Genomic DNA, 19,660 nt, shown 5'->3' with positions numbered 1-19,660 from the left:
ATATCTGCCCATTATTTTTAGTGAAACCTTAAAATGGAAAAAGGGCTAAAACGATGTCAAAGTTGAGATCGCTCCATTATTTGTGTTTCAGATCGATCCTGAGGCAGCATGCTGTATGCAGTTTTGTAATTCCACGCGTACCAGAACGTCACCACGAGTGCTATTTTGTTTTTTTCGTCTTGTAAATGAGAATGAAAATCCTAAAACTGTTTCCTTCTATGTTTTTTCATTGGCCCATAAAACATTTTGCTTACTTTTTGCTCATTTGAATAAGAACCTTCCCTTAAACAAATTGTTTTGCTGTAGTAAATAGCAATTCAATCGGCCGATACGAATTGGGATCGAAATGGTTTATGAACCATTTAAATTTAAACCGAAAATGAATATGTGAATTAGTGCTACTTACAGATTTCGTTTCAAACTTTCTGAAACGAAAAAGAAATGATATATCATTTTAATCATATTCTCTAATTCTATAATCAACTAAGGCTGTCTGACGATTCTAGTGCAGAAACGCTAATGTGGTGACCATCAAGAATACGCCAGACAACTTTAATTAGCCCCCTTCGATACCAGTTTGGCCTTACTAGGCCGTAACGCGGGTGGCGGCATGAAAACTGCCGAATATGGGTTGAAAACAGCTTGAAACAACATCTGATGTTGTGCTCCCAATGTATGTGATATCCAAGACTGACTTGGATAGTTCCATTGAGCCTAGTTTGCATACCTTACATAACTAGACTCACTGTTCTCCATTCACCCACTAACCCATTCCTCGCGAGAGGTAAACGAAAAAGCATATTTTTTTCTCAGCATTTTTTTAGTTACGACATGACAATTGAACGAATTGTGATGAAAAAAAAGCAGTTCGATTTTGTTCTATTACGACAAAATTGCACAAATCATGTCTGGTGATGCCATATGGCATCAAGCGCGGGGAATGGGTTAATTTTTCCCAATTTGTAAACTCACGAACAGAACGTACACGTCGCATCCTGCAGTGTTGAACTCAATCCAATCCCTCACTACCATCCAGCCCTTCCCACTAGCATTACTAATAAATGTACGTACATGACTCGAACCTTTCGTAGTACTATTTTCGTGTATGCAAAGTTTCAACTCGTACTGCGCACGATAAACTGTGCACACAGCAAGCAAATTATTCACGGCTTAACTGTGTGCGGGTTGCATGTCATTTGTAATGTAGTCATGATGCTGCTCGTTTGGAATTCAAGCATCGACAGACTCAAACAGGCATGCGGCACCTCTATTTTTAATTTCGTGGCATTTGATTGACTGCTAGGTACACTCTATTGAAGGCTCTGCCCGGAATATATTAACTCGTGTATGGGAATTTTAACATTATCCGATATGTATTCATTTTTACATGGTTTTCAATTGCGTACTATTGTAATACATAAACAATATAGTAATAAAACATAATTTCAGTTAATTCCGAATTTGTTGCTGGTAAAAAGACGTAAATCCATTTATAAATAACATGAATATTGGAGTTCAAAATAGTGACACAAAAGCGTGATATGAATCGATTTTAGAATTTCTACGCACTAATTACAGTATGCATGGCGCCATCAGTGTATTACAAAGAATTTTTAACCAGGTCGCTTAAGTTTTAGATTTCAACGAGTCTCGAAAAACTGTGCGCCCACGATTTTACGATTTTTTAATGGATTTGCTAACTACGTTTGACCTTATTTCGTAGGATTTTTTTTTAAAAATTATCTTGTGAGAATGTTTTCTTATAGTGAAAATTGGCGGCAGACCTGTCAACCGCCGAGGACTACATGGAGTAGATCGCGGCGTAGCGAGGAGCAAATGGCTCCTGGTATCGTAACAAAACTGGGTGTTAACTCGATCACAAAACGGGTATCGGTACCAAGAGAAATTTCTTTATATTCTGTAGTCCTTGACTGAAGGCGAATATGGACTGGAGAGTGTGCGAGAAGTAACCCCATAGCGGCCACCAGGCGATTCGCTACCGCATCGGCCAATGGAACCCTGCTGCAACACGGAGAAGGACGACGGGCAAGCTAAAGTGGAAGACGAAAGTCTTTAACAAAAACCTATTTGATGAGTCGCTTCGGCGAACAGCGGAATCAAGTACGTTGAGGCGGCTGTAGATCAGGCTGTAGAAGGCTTGTGACGTTACAATGCCACGAAAGCTGGAGCCATGCAGTAGACGGCGTGAAGCTTACTGGTTGAATGAGTAACTCAGTACGCTACACGCTGCTTGTCTTAGAGCTAGAAGGCGGGCTCAGAGAGCACGATCGGAGAGTGAGAGAGGAGCACAAGCGACGTTTCGAGAAGATGGAGACGATCTAAAACGGAAGATCAAGCTTAGCAAGCCAGTTTGACATAAGTAGTTGTGCTAATCCCTGGGGGACGCGTACTAAGTCGTCATGACGAAGACGAGGGGTCGAAATATGCCAGGGTAAGCTAAAGATAATCGTTGAGGGTCTCTTCCCTAAGCACGATTCAACTACCTGGTCACCGACACCGTACGGTGAAGAAGAAGGAGCTAACACAGCCGAGTGGCGAGTTACTAACGACAAGCTCAAAGAAGCGTCGATGTGACTAAAATCAAAGAAAACCCCCGGTCCGGATGGAATACCAACTGTGGTGCTTAAAGCTGCGATCCTGGCCCATCCGAACATGTGCAGGATGCTACTGCTGAAGTCTTTAGATGATGGCAATTTCTCCGAAATGTGGAAGATATAGAAGCTGATGTTGCTGCCAAAGTCAGGGAAGTCACCGGGCCATCCAGTCTCGTATAGGCCAATGCCGCAGCGCTGCATACATTCATGAGCCAGATTCCTGAAGAGCTACTTCCAAAGTATAGTACTGCTGTACGAGACGAACAAAGGGCAGAAGACAATGCGAGTCGCAGCGGACTCTTTGGAACGGGATGTACGATGGGGTTTTAACACTGCGGCTGCCCGGGAAAGTGAAAATCGTGGGTTTCGTGGACGACGTGTCACTAACGGTGATGAGTGAAACACTTGAAGAAATGGAGGTGTCGGCGACGGAGACAATAGATGCGATCGAGAGCTGGATGAACGGGGTCAAGCTGCAAATAGCTCACCACAAGACGGATGTGTTGTTGGTCAGCAACTGCAAAGCGGTTCAGCGGATACAGATCACCGTCGAAGGGCATGCGAGTGATAAGCGACGACTGGTTGAGCTTTAACAACCACGCTGAAAGCCAAGCGGAACCGCGAAAAGCAGAACAGGACGTTCCGGCTGGTGGTCGTACGAGGTGCGATTGCGTACCGGAGGCAGTATGTGTTATCGCCAAGATGATCCCCATCCCGAGCAGAAGAAAATAACTGCGGAATACTAAATTTAGGTATCAATACCAACGACTGTTTACCACAATATGGTATTAATGAGCTCTACATAAGAGGTAAAATACCAAAACAAATAACACAGATATGTTCTACAAATAACTATTTGATAATAAAACGAGTTATTATAATACCCGAATAATAATAAAACATTTTTCAACCTTCCAGTAACAAAATCCACTCTATGGAGGTATTCAATAAGGTATTGATTTGGTATTTGAAAAAATCACTGGGATACATAAATAATACTAAAATAAAGTATTATACCTCATTGAGGTATTAAGCAGGTATTTAAAAATGTTTCTTCAATAACTGCTTAATACCTCAATGAAGTATAATAATCAATTAATACCAAGTTTTAGCATGAATACCAAAAAATAGTATGCTCGGGTTATTGCCTAGTTATTTTCTCCTGGTCGGGATCTGCATCACCCTAGGCGGAGGATATCAAGTGCTACAATCAATGAGACGTCAGAAACGTGAGGAAGATGATGAGAATCGATTCGATGGTGACGTAGCAGCAGGAATGGGATAATAAGGAGAAAGGAAATTGGACCTACCACATCATCCAAACCTGTCGAGGTGTGTCTATAGAAAGCACGGAGGAAACCTGAAACAGCTCCTACCGAGCCACGGCTGCTCCAGGTAGTATCTTTATCGGTTCGGGTACGCAACGTCACCATTTTGCAAGGAGTGTGAGATCGTCGAGGAGATACCGACTATTCGAGGTTTGATGCGACGTGCAGGGAGCTACTTAAAACGGGATGACCGAACATTAACCCGGATAATGTAGCCTACAGAAAGACAAGCGACGCAAAGACGTGGAGCGCAGTAAACAGAGTTATGATGTAGATCATGACCGTCTTACAGTGGAAACGGCGTGATGAACATCGAGCAACGGTTTCGGGATAACAATCACTGCCAGGGAACCAGGAATAAGCTAGATCTATCGCCGAGAACTAGTCGAGTAGAGTGCAACAGCGCACCAAGTATGAGTCGTCGAAACGCCAGCGAACCACACGCTTCACCCGGAATCGCTAGACCGACCACGGCACTCCATCGGTTATTCCGATAGAAATATAGCGAAAACCAAAAAAGAATCGGTATTGGGAGAACTTCTTTCGCCAGGGAACTCTCTGTCGGAGTAGGTCAGGTCCACCGTCCGGGACTAGACCGAGTAGTTCGCGAACAAGTCGAGGAGCTGAATAGGTCATCAAAGAAGTAGTGCTAAATGGCACAAGAAGAGAAAGGAGGCAGAGGAGTTGCGGCGCAAGATGGCACAAGAAGAGAGAAGAATCTTAAAGGAGTTGCGGCGCTAAATGGCGCCAGTCAAGAAGTTGTGGTACTGAAACCAAAGAAGAATCGGTATCTTCTTTCGCCGGGGAGCTCTCCGTCAGCGTACAGCCAGATTCACCATCGGGAACTAGATTGCGTAGACCGCGACGAGACATCCCCAGTCGCGCCGGGTACAAGTGGGAAGCTCAACGAGGAAATGGTACTAAATGGCACAAGGGAACTGAAGAGCTCAGTAAATTAGACAGTCTGAAGTTTGCCGCCCACATTTTCGTCGTAGCGGAAGAGCACCAATTCTAGACCCATAGCTAGCTTTCCTACTACCATACAGAAATTACCACGTGTGGATGGTCGAAAACTGGTAGTGTGTCGAGGATGGGTGCTGCAACCCTACTGAAAGAACTAACTACTAAGTAGTTGGATAGGAGGATCTCTTCCCGAATTAATGCCGGGGAGGAATCAGGTTCCGTGCAACATTAGTTGTATTAGCGAGTCGGGTGACTACCCCAACCCGTTCCCTGAGTTGTTGAATTTTGTACAATTTTCCTGCTCAGATTATTTTTGAACCTTTTTCCGTATATTCATAGCCCCCCCCCCAACCCCCCCCCCCAATTTTCTTACTACGACACTGGCAAGGTAACAATGGATCTTTTTTGTAATGTTCAGTTTTGTTTATACACTCAGGTATTTTTTTAAGCGGGGGATACAGGCCGCGTAAATTTCAAAATCCGCGTAAATGAAGACCACTTAAATTTAAGAATCCGCGTTAAAGGGAACCTCGTTGATGGATACCGCGAAAATTTCAAAATCCGCGTAAATGAAAACCGCGTAGATTTCAAAATCCGCGTAAAAAACTCGTAATAAAAACCGCGTAAAAAAACTTGAGTGTGCACGAAAAACAATATTTTTAGTCACGCAGAGCCACACATGCGAGCGTTCCAACAACAGACGTCCAACCATTTCCACGTGGAGGAGCGCCGCGGCGAACACAATAACTCTCGATAAAATTGTCTGATACGGAAGATTCAATAAGTTTTGAAAAGCTTAGACTTGTAGTTAGTCGACGAACCACAAAAAAAAATGTTCGGAAATGGCTTCCTGAAAACCGAAAAATCTTATATTTTACTGTAAAATTCGCTCACTTTTCTTCAAAATAATAGGGAGACATTTTTTCAATTAGTTTTTCTGTGGTTCATCGACAGCCTACACATATTACGTATACGATTCGTTGATTAGTTTTTGAGCTATCGTGTTCGTCAATTTGAAAAACGGGGTTTCGAGAAAAAATGCTATTAAAAGATGTCCCACATCAAATTGCATCATGAAAAAACGCTGTAAAAATGAACCAATTTGGTATTTTCTCTTGAAAATTTGGGTAAAAGTACTTTAGAGTGTGTTGTTTACACAGTATTTTTATCTCTGTCAGTTATTCGAAAATTGTTGACGATAGATTGACATCTGCGTGTATTATAGCAAATATGAGCGAGGAGCGTAGCCACAGAGATTGCAGGGAGACTATTCTAGAGGTTAAATACTAAAAATTAAGCGGATAAAAAAGAAGTCCCTTAACGAAAATCTTAGCGCCAATCGATACTCTATCTGTGGCTATCCGACTGATGAAAATTGCATTGAGATGATCATTTGGTGCCGGAGTATTGCATACAAGGAGTTGTATGGATTCAACTACGAATCGGCTGTAAGGCTGGATTTTTTCGTCACTCTAAGGAGAATTTCTGACTTCTGACTCTATCGTTACTGCCGAAGTGTTACATGATATATATGACACTCTAACCACTCGATACATGATGACTCCACCTACTCAGTATATTTACATACAGAAAAATCAACAAATGAATATAGACCGTGAATTAAAGGGCGCGGGTGGAGAGGTCTGTTCGTCCAGCAATCCCGGGACGAATAGTAATACAGTTTATCATAGTAGCAATAAACGCAATAAAATGTTTTAATCGAACTGCAAATACAGATCCCAGTAGGATATCGCACATGACAGCAACGAGCTGCTGGAGAAATGCGATGATGACTTTCGGAGAGGTCAATACCAGCAGTGTGCGGAATCGAGAAAGGTGTTATTTGGCAGTGAACCCATTCATGCTCATGTTGTTTATGAATAACAACGTTTTCAAAAAGCTTTTACTTTTGATTTAAGCAAGATTGGCTCACAAAAACAACTAAGGTTAATAAATGTCATTATTACCGTTCTTTTGAGTACTACCAGTTACAAGTATTAGCTCAATAACTAAAGTTATTGCAATTAATCTGATTGGATTCCGATGGAGCAGTGTTGCCAAGGACAGTTTACGTTAACGATGGAAAATTAAATTTTGGGATATCTTCATTATTTTGAAATGTTATTGAAAACTGATAAAACCTATCAATTTAGACTGTCTTCGACTACGTTTTCCACGCAATTGAATTATTGTAAATATGCTACGAAAATTGTATTTAGCATTGTAAGTTAAAAATTGAGCAGCTTCTTACACTGCGAGGAAGGCATCTATCTTTATGAAAAGAGATTTTTCGGGTTTCTTGACCCCACTATTTCCAAGAAAACATAGTTTTGGAACACTGTATGCGCTAGAAAAAAGTTGGGCAGGAAAGGGTTAAAATTAATATTTTACCTTATTACAAAACCTTAGTATCATTTTCAGATACAACGTTTACATTTCAAGATTTGGAATATTCTGAGCCAGTGAATAGCACAGTAATTAACATATTCGAACAGTTGATTTAAAAAAAAATATCGCGTTACAACAATCGTCACGTTGGGCCATTAAAGAACCAGACAAGCCTTTCAGCATAACTTACTTTCCTCTCGCGCTTTCTCATCCTGCTCGTAGGTGGTGATGATTTCGATCGCTCGTTTCTCATCATACAGCGGATAGAGAATTTCATTCAATCGAGGATCACGCTGCTTCTCGTTGAGAAAGTTAATAAACTGGTCCAGATTGATGGCATTTGCTTTGCCTTGGGTGCTGAAATGGGGATACAGCAACAGTTAGGTCATTCCTTAAAACGCAGTTTGTGACACGAAGATATCAACATTACTCACACTGATCGAAACAGCTCTTCGATGTCATTCCGGGGACAGATCTTGTGGTAAAGTTCGTAGAACTTTTCGAACGTGAAGTCGTTTCTCTCAATGGCATCATTTTTACCGCTGGGCAGGCCCAGATCCGACAGGATTTGGTAGACTAGCTTTTCGGTTTTGCCTGTCGGTAAGATATGTGGTATTAGTACGGTAGACAAGCATATCGATTGCGAGGTTGATACTCACCGGAGGCGAATGTCCTAGCGACCACTTTTACTGGAACTTTCCCACGTGGATCGACCGTAAAACCTAGCCTCATCCAACTGGAGGGGGGGGGGGAGAGAAAGGGGGAGAATTAGTCTCGTCATAATTTCTAACTCTGTTTGTACATTGCGTTTGGTTGAATCATTGATGCAATCGTGAACGAACATGCCATGCAGGTGTCAATAACGGTGCAAGTGATACACATAATTATTAAGCGAAATTGGATGCAACAATTAACTGCTGTTGAATAAACAATGAGTTGTTAGAGCAAAGCAAAGCATGAAAATTGCAACCTACACCGAGTGGTTGCGACACATGACGGGATCAAGCAATAGTTTATTTGTTCTACCATTAGATCACTTACCTTTGTTTAGGTTTACTTTGAAAAGTTATAAAATAAAAAAAAACGATGATTCTCAAAAGTGCTAAAGATCAATGTCAACAAGCGGTGATGGATCTGAGTTGTTCCATTTCAATTGCATCGACCGGCACAGAGCGGCGGGAGTTGAGCGATTGATACAAGTAATTCACTTAAGCACCCAGAGCTCTGCCGGGACGGACTACTCCGATTTAGTGCAGCTGAGTGGATGGTAATTGTCACTTGTAAATTTACTTATTCGATCAGCGTGAAATTTATTCAATTTAGAACGCAACAATTTACTCACGCCATGCGCAAGGTGATTGGTTATGCTAATAGATAGAATGGGTTGGGAAGTGGATAACAATGGACACCAGATTCAATTAGTGTAAAGTGACAAGGCTGTTGGGTACATGTGTGCAGATGTGATATGTCTGATTCGTCGAATAATCCGTATAATTCGGTCAGTTGTTTCACTCCTGACAAGTTCGTAAACGATAGGTGTGAAACGGAAAGCTGGCAGCATTATTATTACCGTTTGAGGACCGCGGGGTAACTAGCTGAATTCGATTAATGCTTTACAGCAACACAGACTGCTTAAGGGCATAACTTCGTGTAACTACCACCTTTTTTCGGTAGGTGGGAAAATGGGTATTCTGGACTACGGCTGAAGATTGCCTGCCACATCACTAGCTTGAGGTTTTCAAAAGTTGAAAAGTGAATCTATTGGTCGCAATTAATCAGGCTTTCAGGAAAAAATATTTATTTCTGAATCGGTTGACACGTTCCATTACTATAGCTCATAAACCCTTACTAGGTCCGAAATGCTACCGTTTGGTTTACTATCTGAAAATAAGAATCGATTTCAATATGTCTTATCAAAAAACAGAACTTTGTCTGTTGCGAGACATCGCAAGTTAGAAGTCGTTTAGGTGTATTTACAAGTAGATTTTTTTTTCAATTTTGGATTAGCGTTAATCTGGTTCCTTGATCGAAAAGCCTCCGCGTAACGCAAAGCTATTAAAAAAAGTTCCACTTCATGCCTCCCCCAACGGTGTGAACTGAATGTTTTATCTAGAAGATAATTGTTATTTGGACACATGACCAAATCAGCAGACAAAATAAAACGGACTGGTTACATTTGCAGACATAATTTTCCTTCAAAAGAACGTAATCAGATAATTTTGGAATGATCCGCAAACAATCATTAAGAAAATTCCTTATTTAAAAATCACAAATTGTGGACTACATCTGCCCAATATCGAACACTATTTAAGGAAAACATTGGTCGTATATCAAAGTGATTTTCTCAGTCCACATTAACCATATTTAGGTAGGGGTACTTTCGTTTGAATTGGGCAGATTTTACGCAAATTAAATACACAGTTAAACCAAGGTGACAATTAATGAATACCAAAAGTACCCAGTCTCTAGTTTAGTTCCAGTTCCCGCAAATTGGGTACTGCATATTTAAATTGGAAACTGATTAAAATATCACCCATCTCATCATTGATATTCAACACAAATAAGGTAAATGCTACTCATAAATTGTTGAAAATTATTTTACTGTTTTTAGAGTAAACTGGTAGAATAGAAGGGAAAGATTCAATACTGATCGTAAATAGAGCATCAAATACTAATACCAGAAATTTCTTGATGTCGCGAATTAGTGAGCAAGGACAGTATTGGATATAAGGGGAAGCACGAGCATTTGTGATAGTCATTGCGTGCTCATCACAGCATGCTGTGCATTTGTCTGTCATCTCTCATTTGCACGGTTTAAATTATTTGTTTCCAAAATGTCGCGCATTGAAAATGAAGTGATACCCTGTGCCGGATTTGGTGAAGGCGCACTACACCAAAATAATTCTCTGGCTAACGGAAATCGGTACATATTTCGTCGAGAAAGACATCAATCCACCAAATAACCCTCTGCTTCGACCCATGAAAGGTTACCTAGCGAAAAGAGTGCAGGAGTTCATAAGAAAATTGGCTGAAGCGTCCCAAAAAGTGGTGAAACACTTGTCCGCAAATTTATGAAATTTTCGATCAAAAATGCGTTAAGAAGGGCGGATTAGTTTTGTGGAAGCTATTGGTCTGAACTAGACTAGACTTGTATAAAAATGAATAGTTTCATGAATACGATAGTTATTGTGATGGTGATTTTTGAGTTTACTATCATAATTTCACTCGAAGTAAATTCTCTGTGCGTCATCGTGATTTTTTATTCTTGAGTTTTCGGATTCTTCACGCGGCAGGATGAGACACATTTTCATGATATCAAGAGTTTTATCATGATTTTTGCCATTGTTCTTTGCGTGATCATGATTCATGATTCTCAGATTTTACACGCAGAGTAATGTGATTTATGTTCATGATTTTAACTGCCCAGTCGTTATTTCTTGAATTTTCTATCGGTTTTTACACGTGGAGTAACGTGATAATATGAACTGGATCATGACAGTTAGCGGCCTTATGGTATGTGAACTATTTCATGAGCACTAATATTAGAGCGTGATTCTTATTTTATCAAACAGGAACCAGTTCACAAAGCAAAATTGAATCAATGAATAATATTCAGATTTTGCGCAAAACTGTATTTGAAACTATCAAGAGCATGGGCTGAGTAACTTGAACTAACGGGTGAGTCAGAAGTAGCTGGAATAAATTTGTATTACAATGGAAAATGCAGTCTCCGAAAATGTGTGTTCGTGATGTTTGTGTCAGCATCCCAAATCAAAAGTTGATAGTGAGAGAAATTCTGCCAAAAAAGAACCCCAAGCAAAGCGATGCGAAATTGACTATTTACTGAAGCTGGAGTTTCGTACCAGGGTTGCCATATTCACAGATTATTCTGTAAGGTCTTATTTTTCAAATTTTTCTTCATAGATTCTTTTACATAGATGACAAAATTTGGCAGTTTTATGAAAAGTTCACAGATTTCCACAGATTTTTGGCGATATTCCGTTTTTTTCACTGCTTTTTTGGAAAAGTTCACACACATATTATCAGATTTTTCTCCTTTTTTATGCATCACAGATGGTGAAAAGATTTTGTCGGCCGAAATACAGATTTCAATGTGAGCGATGTCACACACATATATTATCAGAGAAGCTAAGTTTTTGCAGTTTCAACAAAGTTTCAATATACAAAGAAATGTCTCCCATAAAAGGTTGATTTTGTAAAAAAAAATCACAAAACTGATAACCTTGTTTTCATACCTGATCCTGCATCGTGCCATTATGCAACAAATACCATTGCTTGGTTGAACTCCAAAAACGAGATAAAGTAAGGTGGGGCAAAAGTGCGCACCCAACAGTTTTCGTAAAATAACTATTGGTAGAAAAACATTAGAAAATCGGCATAATTATGAAATAATATTCGTTTTGCTTGCAATCCGAGAAATAATTATTTTCTTATGAATACTCAAATGCGCATTTTTGTCCCATGGTCGGGGCAAGAGTGCGCATAGCACGGGGCAAAAGTGCGCACTGATTAAATAGCCGCCCATAAATTAAACTAATCAATTTTAGGATATCCATCCCCTCTTACTCTTCCTTCATAACTAAAAAGTACTCCTTCCTCTGCCTCGGTTGATGTTGTTCAGTTTTCGTTTATGATGAAAAAACTTGGATGTTTCATCTTTTAGACAATGTCGTTTATGATCAAACTGTCACCCCTCTTAACATCATTATTTGTCTTAGTTGGGTGGATCACTACAAGAATTACTGCGAATATGCTATTTATATTGGAAATACATCTTTATTTACATATTCATAGTTTTTTGTTTCTTTTTTAATTACTCTGAGCTTTCGGCACTCTATATTTTCCCTTGGAACCAGTAATGCTGATGCTTTTGTTCTTAAACCGTAATTTGACGTAATTTGACCGGCGAGCTCGCAGTTATTGAAGATACTGGTCCCTTCATTAAATCATGGGAACATTTGTTGTATTTTTTTATATAAAAAGCTTCATTCACGTCTTTTTATTGGGGCGGATATGCTATGCGCACTTTTACCCCACCGTCGGTTTTTTAACTGTTACGAAAATTACTGATTTTTGTTACGAACTGTTACGAAAATTACTGATTTTTTTCATAAAATCAAATATATCTCGCAACAAACCATATGTTAAAGATTTTTAGGGTACTGCAGTTTTATATATCCTGATTTATTCAAACCACCAATTTATGATTCCCAAAATTCAAAAAATTACATCAAAGCAGCGAAAAATGGTCCTTCCCTCTTAATTTCAAGCCACTATATTCAAACCTTTCATGCTTATATGTGCGATTAGTTAACTTAATGATATACTGAATCCATACGGAGTTGGTTCTAGCGCTTCTGTGCTTCTAAAAGTCCTATGAACACTTTTGCCCCACGCGCCCTTTTACCCCACCTTACTCTATTGGTTAGAAATTAACAAGCTCAACTAATCGAAGCATTTTGGTCAATTATGTCTCAGTTTGTGGATGGATATGGTTGATAAGCCGCTTCAGCAGCACTACTAAAATCAAGGTGAATTTCAATGTTGTTTAAACTACCATAGGAGTAGTAAAAGGAGTTTTACGCAAACTTGATGAAGATGGACTATTATCTTTTTTACGGAAATTCTAAATGTGAAGATTTTCAAAAAAGTATCCTTCTTAACAATGTGTTTTAGGTTATTCCAGCTACTTCTGACTAACCCGTTATGAAATAAATCATAAAAGTAAGAATAATTAGGAATATCTTAATAAGTCGTGAACTTATTCGCGAGCACACAAAATAGGTCGTGATTAATACAGGGTGTTTGGTTCGTGGTTAAAAACCTCTCGAGGGATGATTGACCGTCTTATTTGGAGAGAAAAAAATCGTTCTACACATACCATCAATTCTCAACCGTTACTAAGTTATTGAACTTTTTGCGTTAAAAACTTAGTTGTCTTAAAATAGCTCTAACTCAAAAAGTATACTTTGTATTTCAAATCTTTAAGATTCATTGAATAGGTGAGAAAATTTCCCATTGATGTCCTCACATGTTTCAGTTAATTAAGTTAAGTAACCTTTTCAGAGTAATTTATTTAAAATTTAACAATTTTGATCGATTTTTCGTTCATTTCGCGAAAATCTTAATAGTTAACAGCACCATTTTAATAATTCAGATTGTTAGTTTTGAAGAGATGCATCTTTTGTTCGTTGACATGATACACTTATCTTTTCTTGTTTTCATGTGTTTGGGTTATTGAACTTTGATATTTTTATCTCAATTTCACTAATACTAGCTCTTATTGAAAAAGAAGCCAGAAAAAAATTACAGAGGAAGATGTATTAATACCTTTCAGTTAAGTGCATTTAGTATTCTTTTAGAAGTAAATTAATTTGAAGTTTATGTTATTTTTAGCATTTTCGTCAATTTACTTAAAAAAGTAAATAATAAACATCACCATTATTATCATCGAAATAATGTATCTCAGCAAGTTCTACAATTCTTTCTTTAACTCTATTCAATTATCTCTGTTAGTTTCGAAGCAAAATCAGTTTTATCACCTCGCTTCATATGTAAAAACAACGATTACGAACCCACTACATTGGTAGTTAGGTCATGCTGTGTTAACTATTAAATTGCAGCGAAATGAAAAGCGATAGGGATAAAGTGTCAAACAAGAAGTTATAGAGAACGTTAAGGGACACCAAATGAACAATAGTAATGATAAATTTAGTTAAATAATAATTAGAATAATTACAAAACTCCAAACACACTAATTTTGAGATATTTTACTAGTAAAAAGTCATTCAGTACACTTAACTAAAGGATATTTGTACATACATCGAAAGGAAATTTTCTCAGCTTTCCAATGAAGCCTTGGAAATAACGATGTAAAGCATATTTTTTAGATTAGAGTCTTTTAAACACCTGCAAGTCGATTACAGGAAAAGTTTAAAAATTTAAATTCTAATAAACGAGAAGAGATAGGAATATGATGTTGAAGAACAAATTATGAATCGTCCTAAAACCCAACTTTTGGATAATAGATATTGCTATAATCATAATTCATTATTTTGAAAAACTTAACAAAAACCTCATCAAAAACTCCAACTTTTAACCACTTTACAACTAAATGGTGATTAAAACTAATTAACTGAAAGATATGAGAACACCATTCAATAGAAAATTTTCTCACCTTTCCAATGGTAGTTCCAAGATTTAAAATACGAAGTATACTTTTCGAGTTAGAGGTATTTTAAGATAAATAAGTTTTTTACACAAAAAGTTCAATAACTCTGTAACGGTTGAGATTTAATAGTATGTGTAGAACGATTTTTTTCTGCAAATATTACAGTCAATCATCCCTCGAGAGGTTCTTAATCATGATCCAAACACCCTGTATATTATAAATGAAGAACCTTGTCATGAAGTAAAACCCGGATCCATGAATAATATTCTGAGTTGTGTGAAATTATGGTGGCACAACTTTACATACTATATGAAGTACATCATGAAAGGTGAAACCTATTTTATGGTGACCAATATACTATGAACCAGGAACCAGTTCGCGAGGCAGAAGAGGACAAAATAGTATTCTGAAATTTGTGAAAAAGGTCACGATCGAATATCAAGACTGCTTTGATTTTATGAACTCATTCACAACCACGACAAAAATGTAATAAACTATGAATCAGTTCATTTCACATAGTCGGACAATGTTCCTCAATCTACGACCAAAATCGTGAATCTACATTTTATTTATGAAGATAGTTCATAAAGTTAATGTGCATATATTTATGAATTTGTTCAGGGAGATAAGTTACAAAAGACATGATTATTGTTCATGGCCCTGTTTTCCTAGCGTAAAAACGTGATTGTTGCAGAATTCTTTGCAAGTTATTCACAAATTTGGGAACACCTGTGTATTTTCAATCAAAAGTCGGCAGTTTTGAGGAATGTCCAAAAATGTTAAGCAAAGCTCGTGTGGTGTAAATAATTTAAAATGAACTTGGTGTTATCGGTGCACAGTGGGCCAGAAAGAAAAATTATATCACAATATGTATCTGGTGTACTTTCACATTTGGTAGGACATATGTACACTAAGGATCGTCGATGGCATTCTGCCAAACGCTTAACTTGAATGTCGGTAATAATTTAATGTCTGTGCATAAAAGTAGTCTATTGAAAATCGATAAAATTGAAAAGGTTAATATTCCGTGAACGAGGCAGCTATTTTAGGCAAAGCCGTCAATAGAAAGCATCCAAGTCTGGACGCTACAAAAAGACGTATGTATTTTCGGCAACAGTGGCATCACACACTGAATAAATCGTGTACGAATATTTGACCGTGCTGGTGTCACAGAATGACCTGCAAAGTAGGTGGGTGGAGTGGTTTTGGGTAGAGTTAAAAGCTACAGGGTGCGTTGCGTCAATCCATATTTGTAGGTACGTAGGGTAATGAGCTTATCGGCACACATGTTTCATATTTCGAATATGTGATACGTTTCTTATCACTATGTAATTGCATCTAAAGAAAGGCGGGGATTAGTTGGGGATTTTTCTTGGCGAGAAGACTGAGTAATGTTAGGGCAGTTTTTCTTATGACTTGTTTCCAAAAAGTTGCGTGATAAACTATAGCGATTCTTAGTAGTCAACCCAAAAGTAATGCCATCGGAACAAAAGAAAGCACTGATTGGTTTTTAGCACAGGCTTATATTATTATTTTATATCGATCGAATTCCTTAGGGTATGTTCAACAGCATAGTATTTTATATGGGAGTTTCAAAGTGGAATTGGAACGGAAACAATCACATTGCCAGCAGAGCCTTTTGATTTAATATTTTGAACAGTTTTGTTTCGAACTGTATAAGTGGTATAGGCTGCCGTTCTCTTTGTTGCTTCATTTCAAATACGTTTGGAACTACCGGTGCCGGATGTTGAGTGGTAAGCGTAACCCGATCAGAAAGAAATAACAAAATTATTACAGACTGAGTTACTCTGTTATGGTAACAAGTTGTATTATAACTTTGGTCTCGTTAGTTGGTAAAATAACAGAAAACATAACAGAAATTCTTCTAGTATATATCAAGAATATGACAACCTGTGATAGGCTTCTATCAGAATTATAACAAATTTTGTTAGGTTCCCCCACGGCCAATATAGCTTTTATTACCTATTGTATAGTATCAACGAATTTAGCGTGCAGGTCTAAAAATAGAATAAAAAAGAAAAATATAGCATACATTAAGGCACTTTTCGTTTGGAAGCAAAAAGCTTCATGTAGCAAAAGCTATAGTTTTGTCGAATGATTGCATACGTGCTGGCTGATTGTTATTATGAATATATAACACGCTGATTGTTATTTGTGGATATAGCGATTTGAACCTGGGTATTCTGAGTTTTATAGGGATGTTTCCTGCATGAACCAACGACGTTACTTTCGGCCGATGTTTAATTTTAGCATATTATTCTACGCATTCGTCAAGGGCAAAACGATTATAAAAGCAGAAGCTGTTTCCAGAACGCACACATTGAACTTTGCCAAAGCCAAAGGACTGTTTGTTTTCCTTGTATAATACGCTTTGTTTTCATACAGTTTTGTTCATTACTACAGCTTCCTTTATTACGATAGACTGAATAGCTTTATAATATCTTTTCAGATTAGGAAAGTGGGGCTATTTTTAGATTCTGAATAGTGCGCTTCGGTGCTTCTCTTGTACGTTAACATGTTTTAAACGATTTTTAGAAATAATGTCGATGCGATATGGTAACATTTAGCGGATAATTTACGTACATTATTTTACGGAGAATACGACAAATGTTACTTATGATTTCGAATAGATTCAAAGAAACAAATACTAAAGTTTTGAGGCTTGCATTTTGAGATATCAAGTAGAGTCGCTTTTGGGGTTTTGTTATTGTCATTTTTAATATGGGGAAGATTAAGCAAACCAGTACAATTATCGCACATCTAATAAATTCGAAGAAATACAATGTTTTACAATAGTTCAATCTATCAACTGCGAATATTATAACAGATAATCATAAAATTTGAGGAATTGTTGAAGATTATTCGGTGTGACGAATATTATAATATTTCATGTTTTCTAAAATACATTTTCTTTTCTAAATTTTATTTAGTTTTAAGGAGGAAATTATTCAATATTTTTACAATAAAGTTTTTAGCTATTTCAAGCACTATCTAAAACACATATTCAAATTGTAACAGCAAACAATAATACCAGCTGGGATGTGTATTTATTCAGAGATTTCTAGGCCATTTTGAAATATTGATAGCATTATGCAGCATACTCACAAATATTAATCTTTCAACAATTTGAACAGGTCGCATTATTCCTTTTTTTAACTTTCTACAAAATGAATCAAGTATCCTGATTATTACGAAAAGTTTTTAGTTCGATGTTTTTAAGGCGAACGAAGCACCATCGAATACAACGGAAACATTAGTACATACGCGCATTCAAAGTAATTGTCAGTTCATTGTAAATGTCAAATTGTCTTAGGTGGAATGAAAAGATACAACAATCTCAAACTCAAACATTTTTATGCGGGTGTTTAAATAAAAGAAATTACAATGCTTTAATAATTCGGAGAATGCACAAAATCAGATACACACAAACTGGACAAGTTTCGGTTGTTTATGAAAAACCCGCATAAATTGGAGAAATAGGACTGAAGATCCTCGAAGATCCTCAAAATTCATAACGGTATTGTGGAAATCAGTATATATCAAACAGTTTTTTAAGTTTTGGAAATTCGTTTTCGCAATATGCACAATTAATTAAAAGAATATTTATAGAATCATTTGACTAAACCATAACAAATAGTTCAAAAATGCTTTTTTATTTGAATCCGCGTTTCTTTATTTCATCTGGAGTGCTTGATACTCCCTGCATCTTCTTTAAAATAAATTTTATATGAAAATTGTATTCTTTAGAATAGCTTGTTGATAACTTTGCGATTCCAAAACTTTTTGAATAAAGGCTTCAACATTGAAATCATAAGCCACATATTCGAAATTGCGTGTCGGACGAGTGTCTCAGAAAATAGGTAATCTCTTAATCAAAATGCAACCAAGTAAGTTAAATACCTTATTTTCAAGTTTTTCGACCACTTGCATCTAAAACATATCCATTCTCAAAATCTTGGAACTTTGAATGTCCATGTGGAAAACGCAAATATAAGGAAATCAATAAAAACTTCGAAAATTTGCTTTAAAAAGTTGAATAAATACGCATAAAAAGAGGCTTCAGCGTATTAGCAAATAGACGATCATTTGTGTAATATAACAATCATTCACAGTTGATCGATTGATTTGTTTATTGGGGCTTTAACCCACTGGTCATTTGCCCGCTTTACAGTTTACAGTTATTGTTCAAAGATAATTGTGAAAGAATATGTAATATATTATAACATCATCGTTATATGCGTACATTAAAATCATATTAGCAGTTCAATGATATCACCAGAAGATATAATCTTGATATAAGTTTGCTTGCCTTGCTGATAGGGATATCACAAAAATAACACAGTGAGTAATAAATATCAACATGAGATATAAATTTGATAGCTTTCTGTTATGTCATTCTGATCGGGTAGCGTGCGTTGTCGATGGTCTCTACCTCTTTGAAAAAATAAGGACCGGATGATTGTTTTGGAGCAAAATCCGGCCCAAACAGTTACTTTCTGGTCGAACAGTGGTGTTTGATGCATAACGTGAAGCTTCTGTGTCTCCCAAATTCGACAATTTTGTTTATTTACTCCGCCGTAAACGCTGAAGTGAGCCTGCCATATTTTTTACGATAAGCACGCGCAATTTTCACTATTGAACGATCGTTTTCCATGTAATGCGCTACGATTTCAGCGCGTTCTTTTGGTGTAAATCGACTAATAGCTAAAATGGCACTAAATGATGTTTCAGAATTGTGTTTATCTGTCAAAATCGGCTGGAAAATGGCGGAGTTGTTCAATGTTGAAATAGGATACATCCAGATGGCGCACTCTGTATATATTGAAGCAAATTATTTGTTTTCAATTTAATTTTCATTAACAAATATATTATTATAACAATAATCACGGGCAAACATATCTCAAATCCGGTGTAAAAATGTTTCTGCTGAAGTGATGAAATCCGAAAGTTCAAATGCATAGTGGAAGGATGCAAAACAGGTGTACTATTTATTACTGTAACGGCCTAAGCCTAGCCTAGTACGCTAACCATTGAAGTTTTCGCCATGAAGTGTACCAAGGATCTGTTTTGCTTTTGCGCTTGATAAAATGAAAATTGAAAAAAATCTAAATTAAGCTCGGGCTTTTAAACTGTATGCTGCAATTGTAATCTAG

The 19,660-nt window shown here is 37.3% G+C and overlaps 2 protein-coding genes across 5 annotated transcripts in view; one reads left to right on the top strand and one right to left on the bottom strand.

Annotated features, from left to right (window-relative positions):
• Positions 1-19,660, top strand: part of LOC131685894 (uncharacterized) — a 227,930-nt gene that overhangs the window by 63,655 nt on the left and 144,615 nt on the right. The window lies entirely within an intron of this gene.
• The window catches only part of LOC131685892 (1-phosphatidylinositol 4,5-bisphosphate phosphodiesterase), a 179,333-nt gene that overhangs the window by 25,913 nt on the left and 133,760 nt on the right, over positions 1-19,660 (bottom strand). For all 4 annotated transcript variants that reach the window (XM_058969910.1, XM_058969909.1, XM_058969912.1 and 1 more), the window contains 3 exons: positions 7,954-8,030; positions 7,729-7,888; positions 7,485-7,651 (listed from right to left, as the gene is read on the bottom strand). In XM_058969910.1, coding sequence (XP_058825893.1) covers positions 7,485-7,651; positions 7,729-7,888; positions 7,954-8,030 — 404 coding nt within the window. The remainder of the gene's footprint in view (positions 1-7,484; positions 7,652-7,728; positions 7,889-7,953; positions 8,031-19,660) is intronic.

Source organism: Topomyia yanbarensis, chromosome 2, assembly GCF_030247195.1.
Source record: "Topomyia yanbarensis strain Yona2022 chromosome 2, ASM3024719v1, whole genome shotgun sequence".
In the NCBI taxonomy this organism is placed as follows: domain Eukaryota; kingdom Metazoa; phylum Arthropoda; class Insecta; order Diptera; family Culicidae; genus Topomyia; species Topomyia yanbarensis.
The sequence above is the reverse complement of the archived record's forward strand: the minus strand, read 5'-3'. Positions and strand labels throughout refer to the sequence as shown.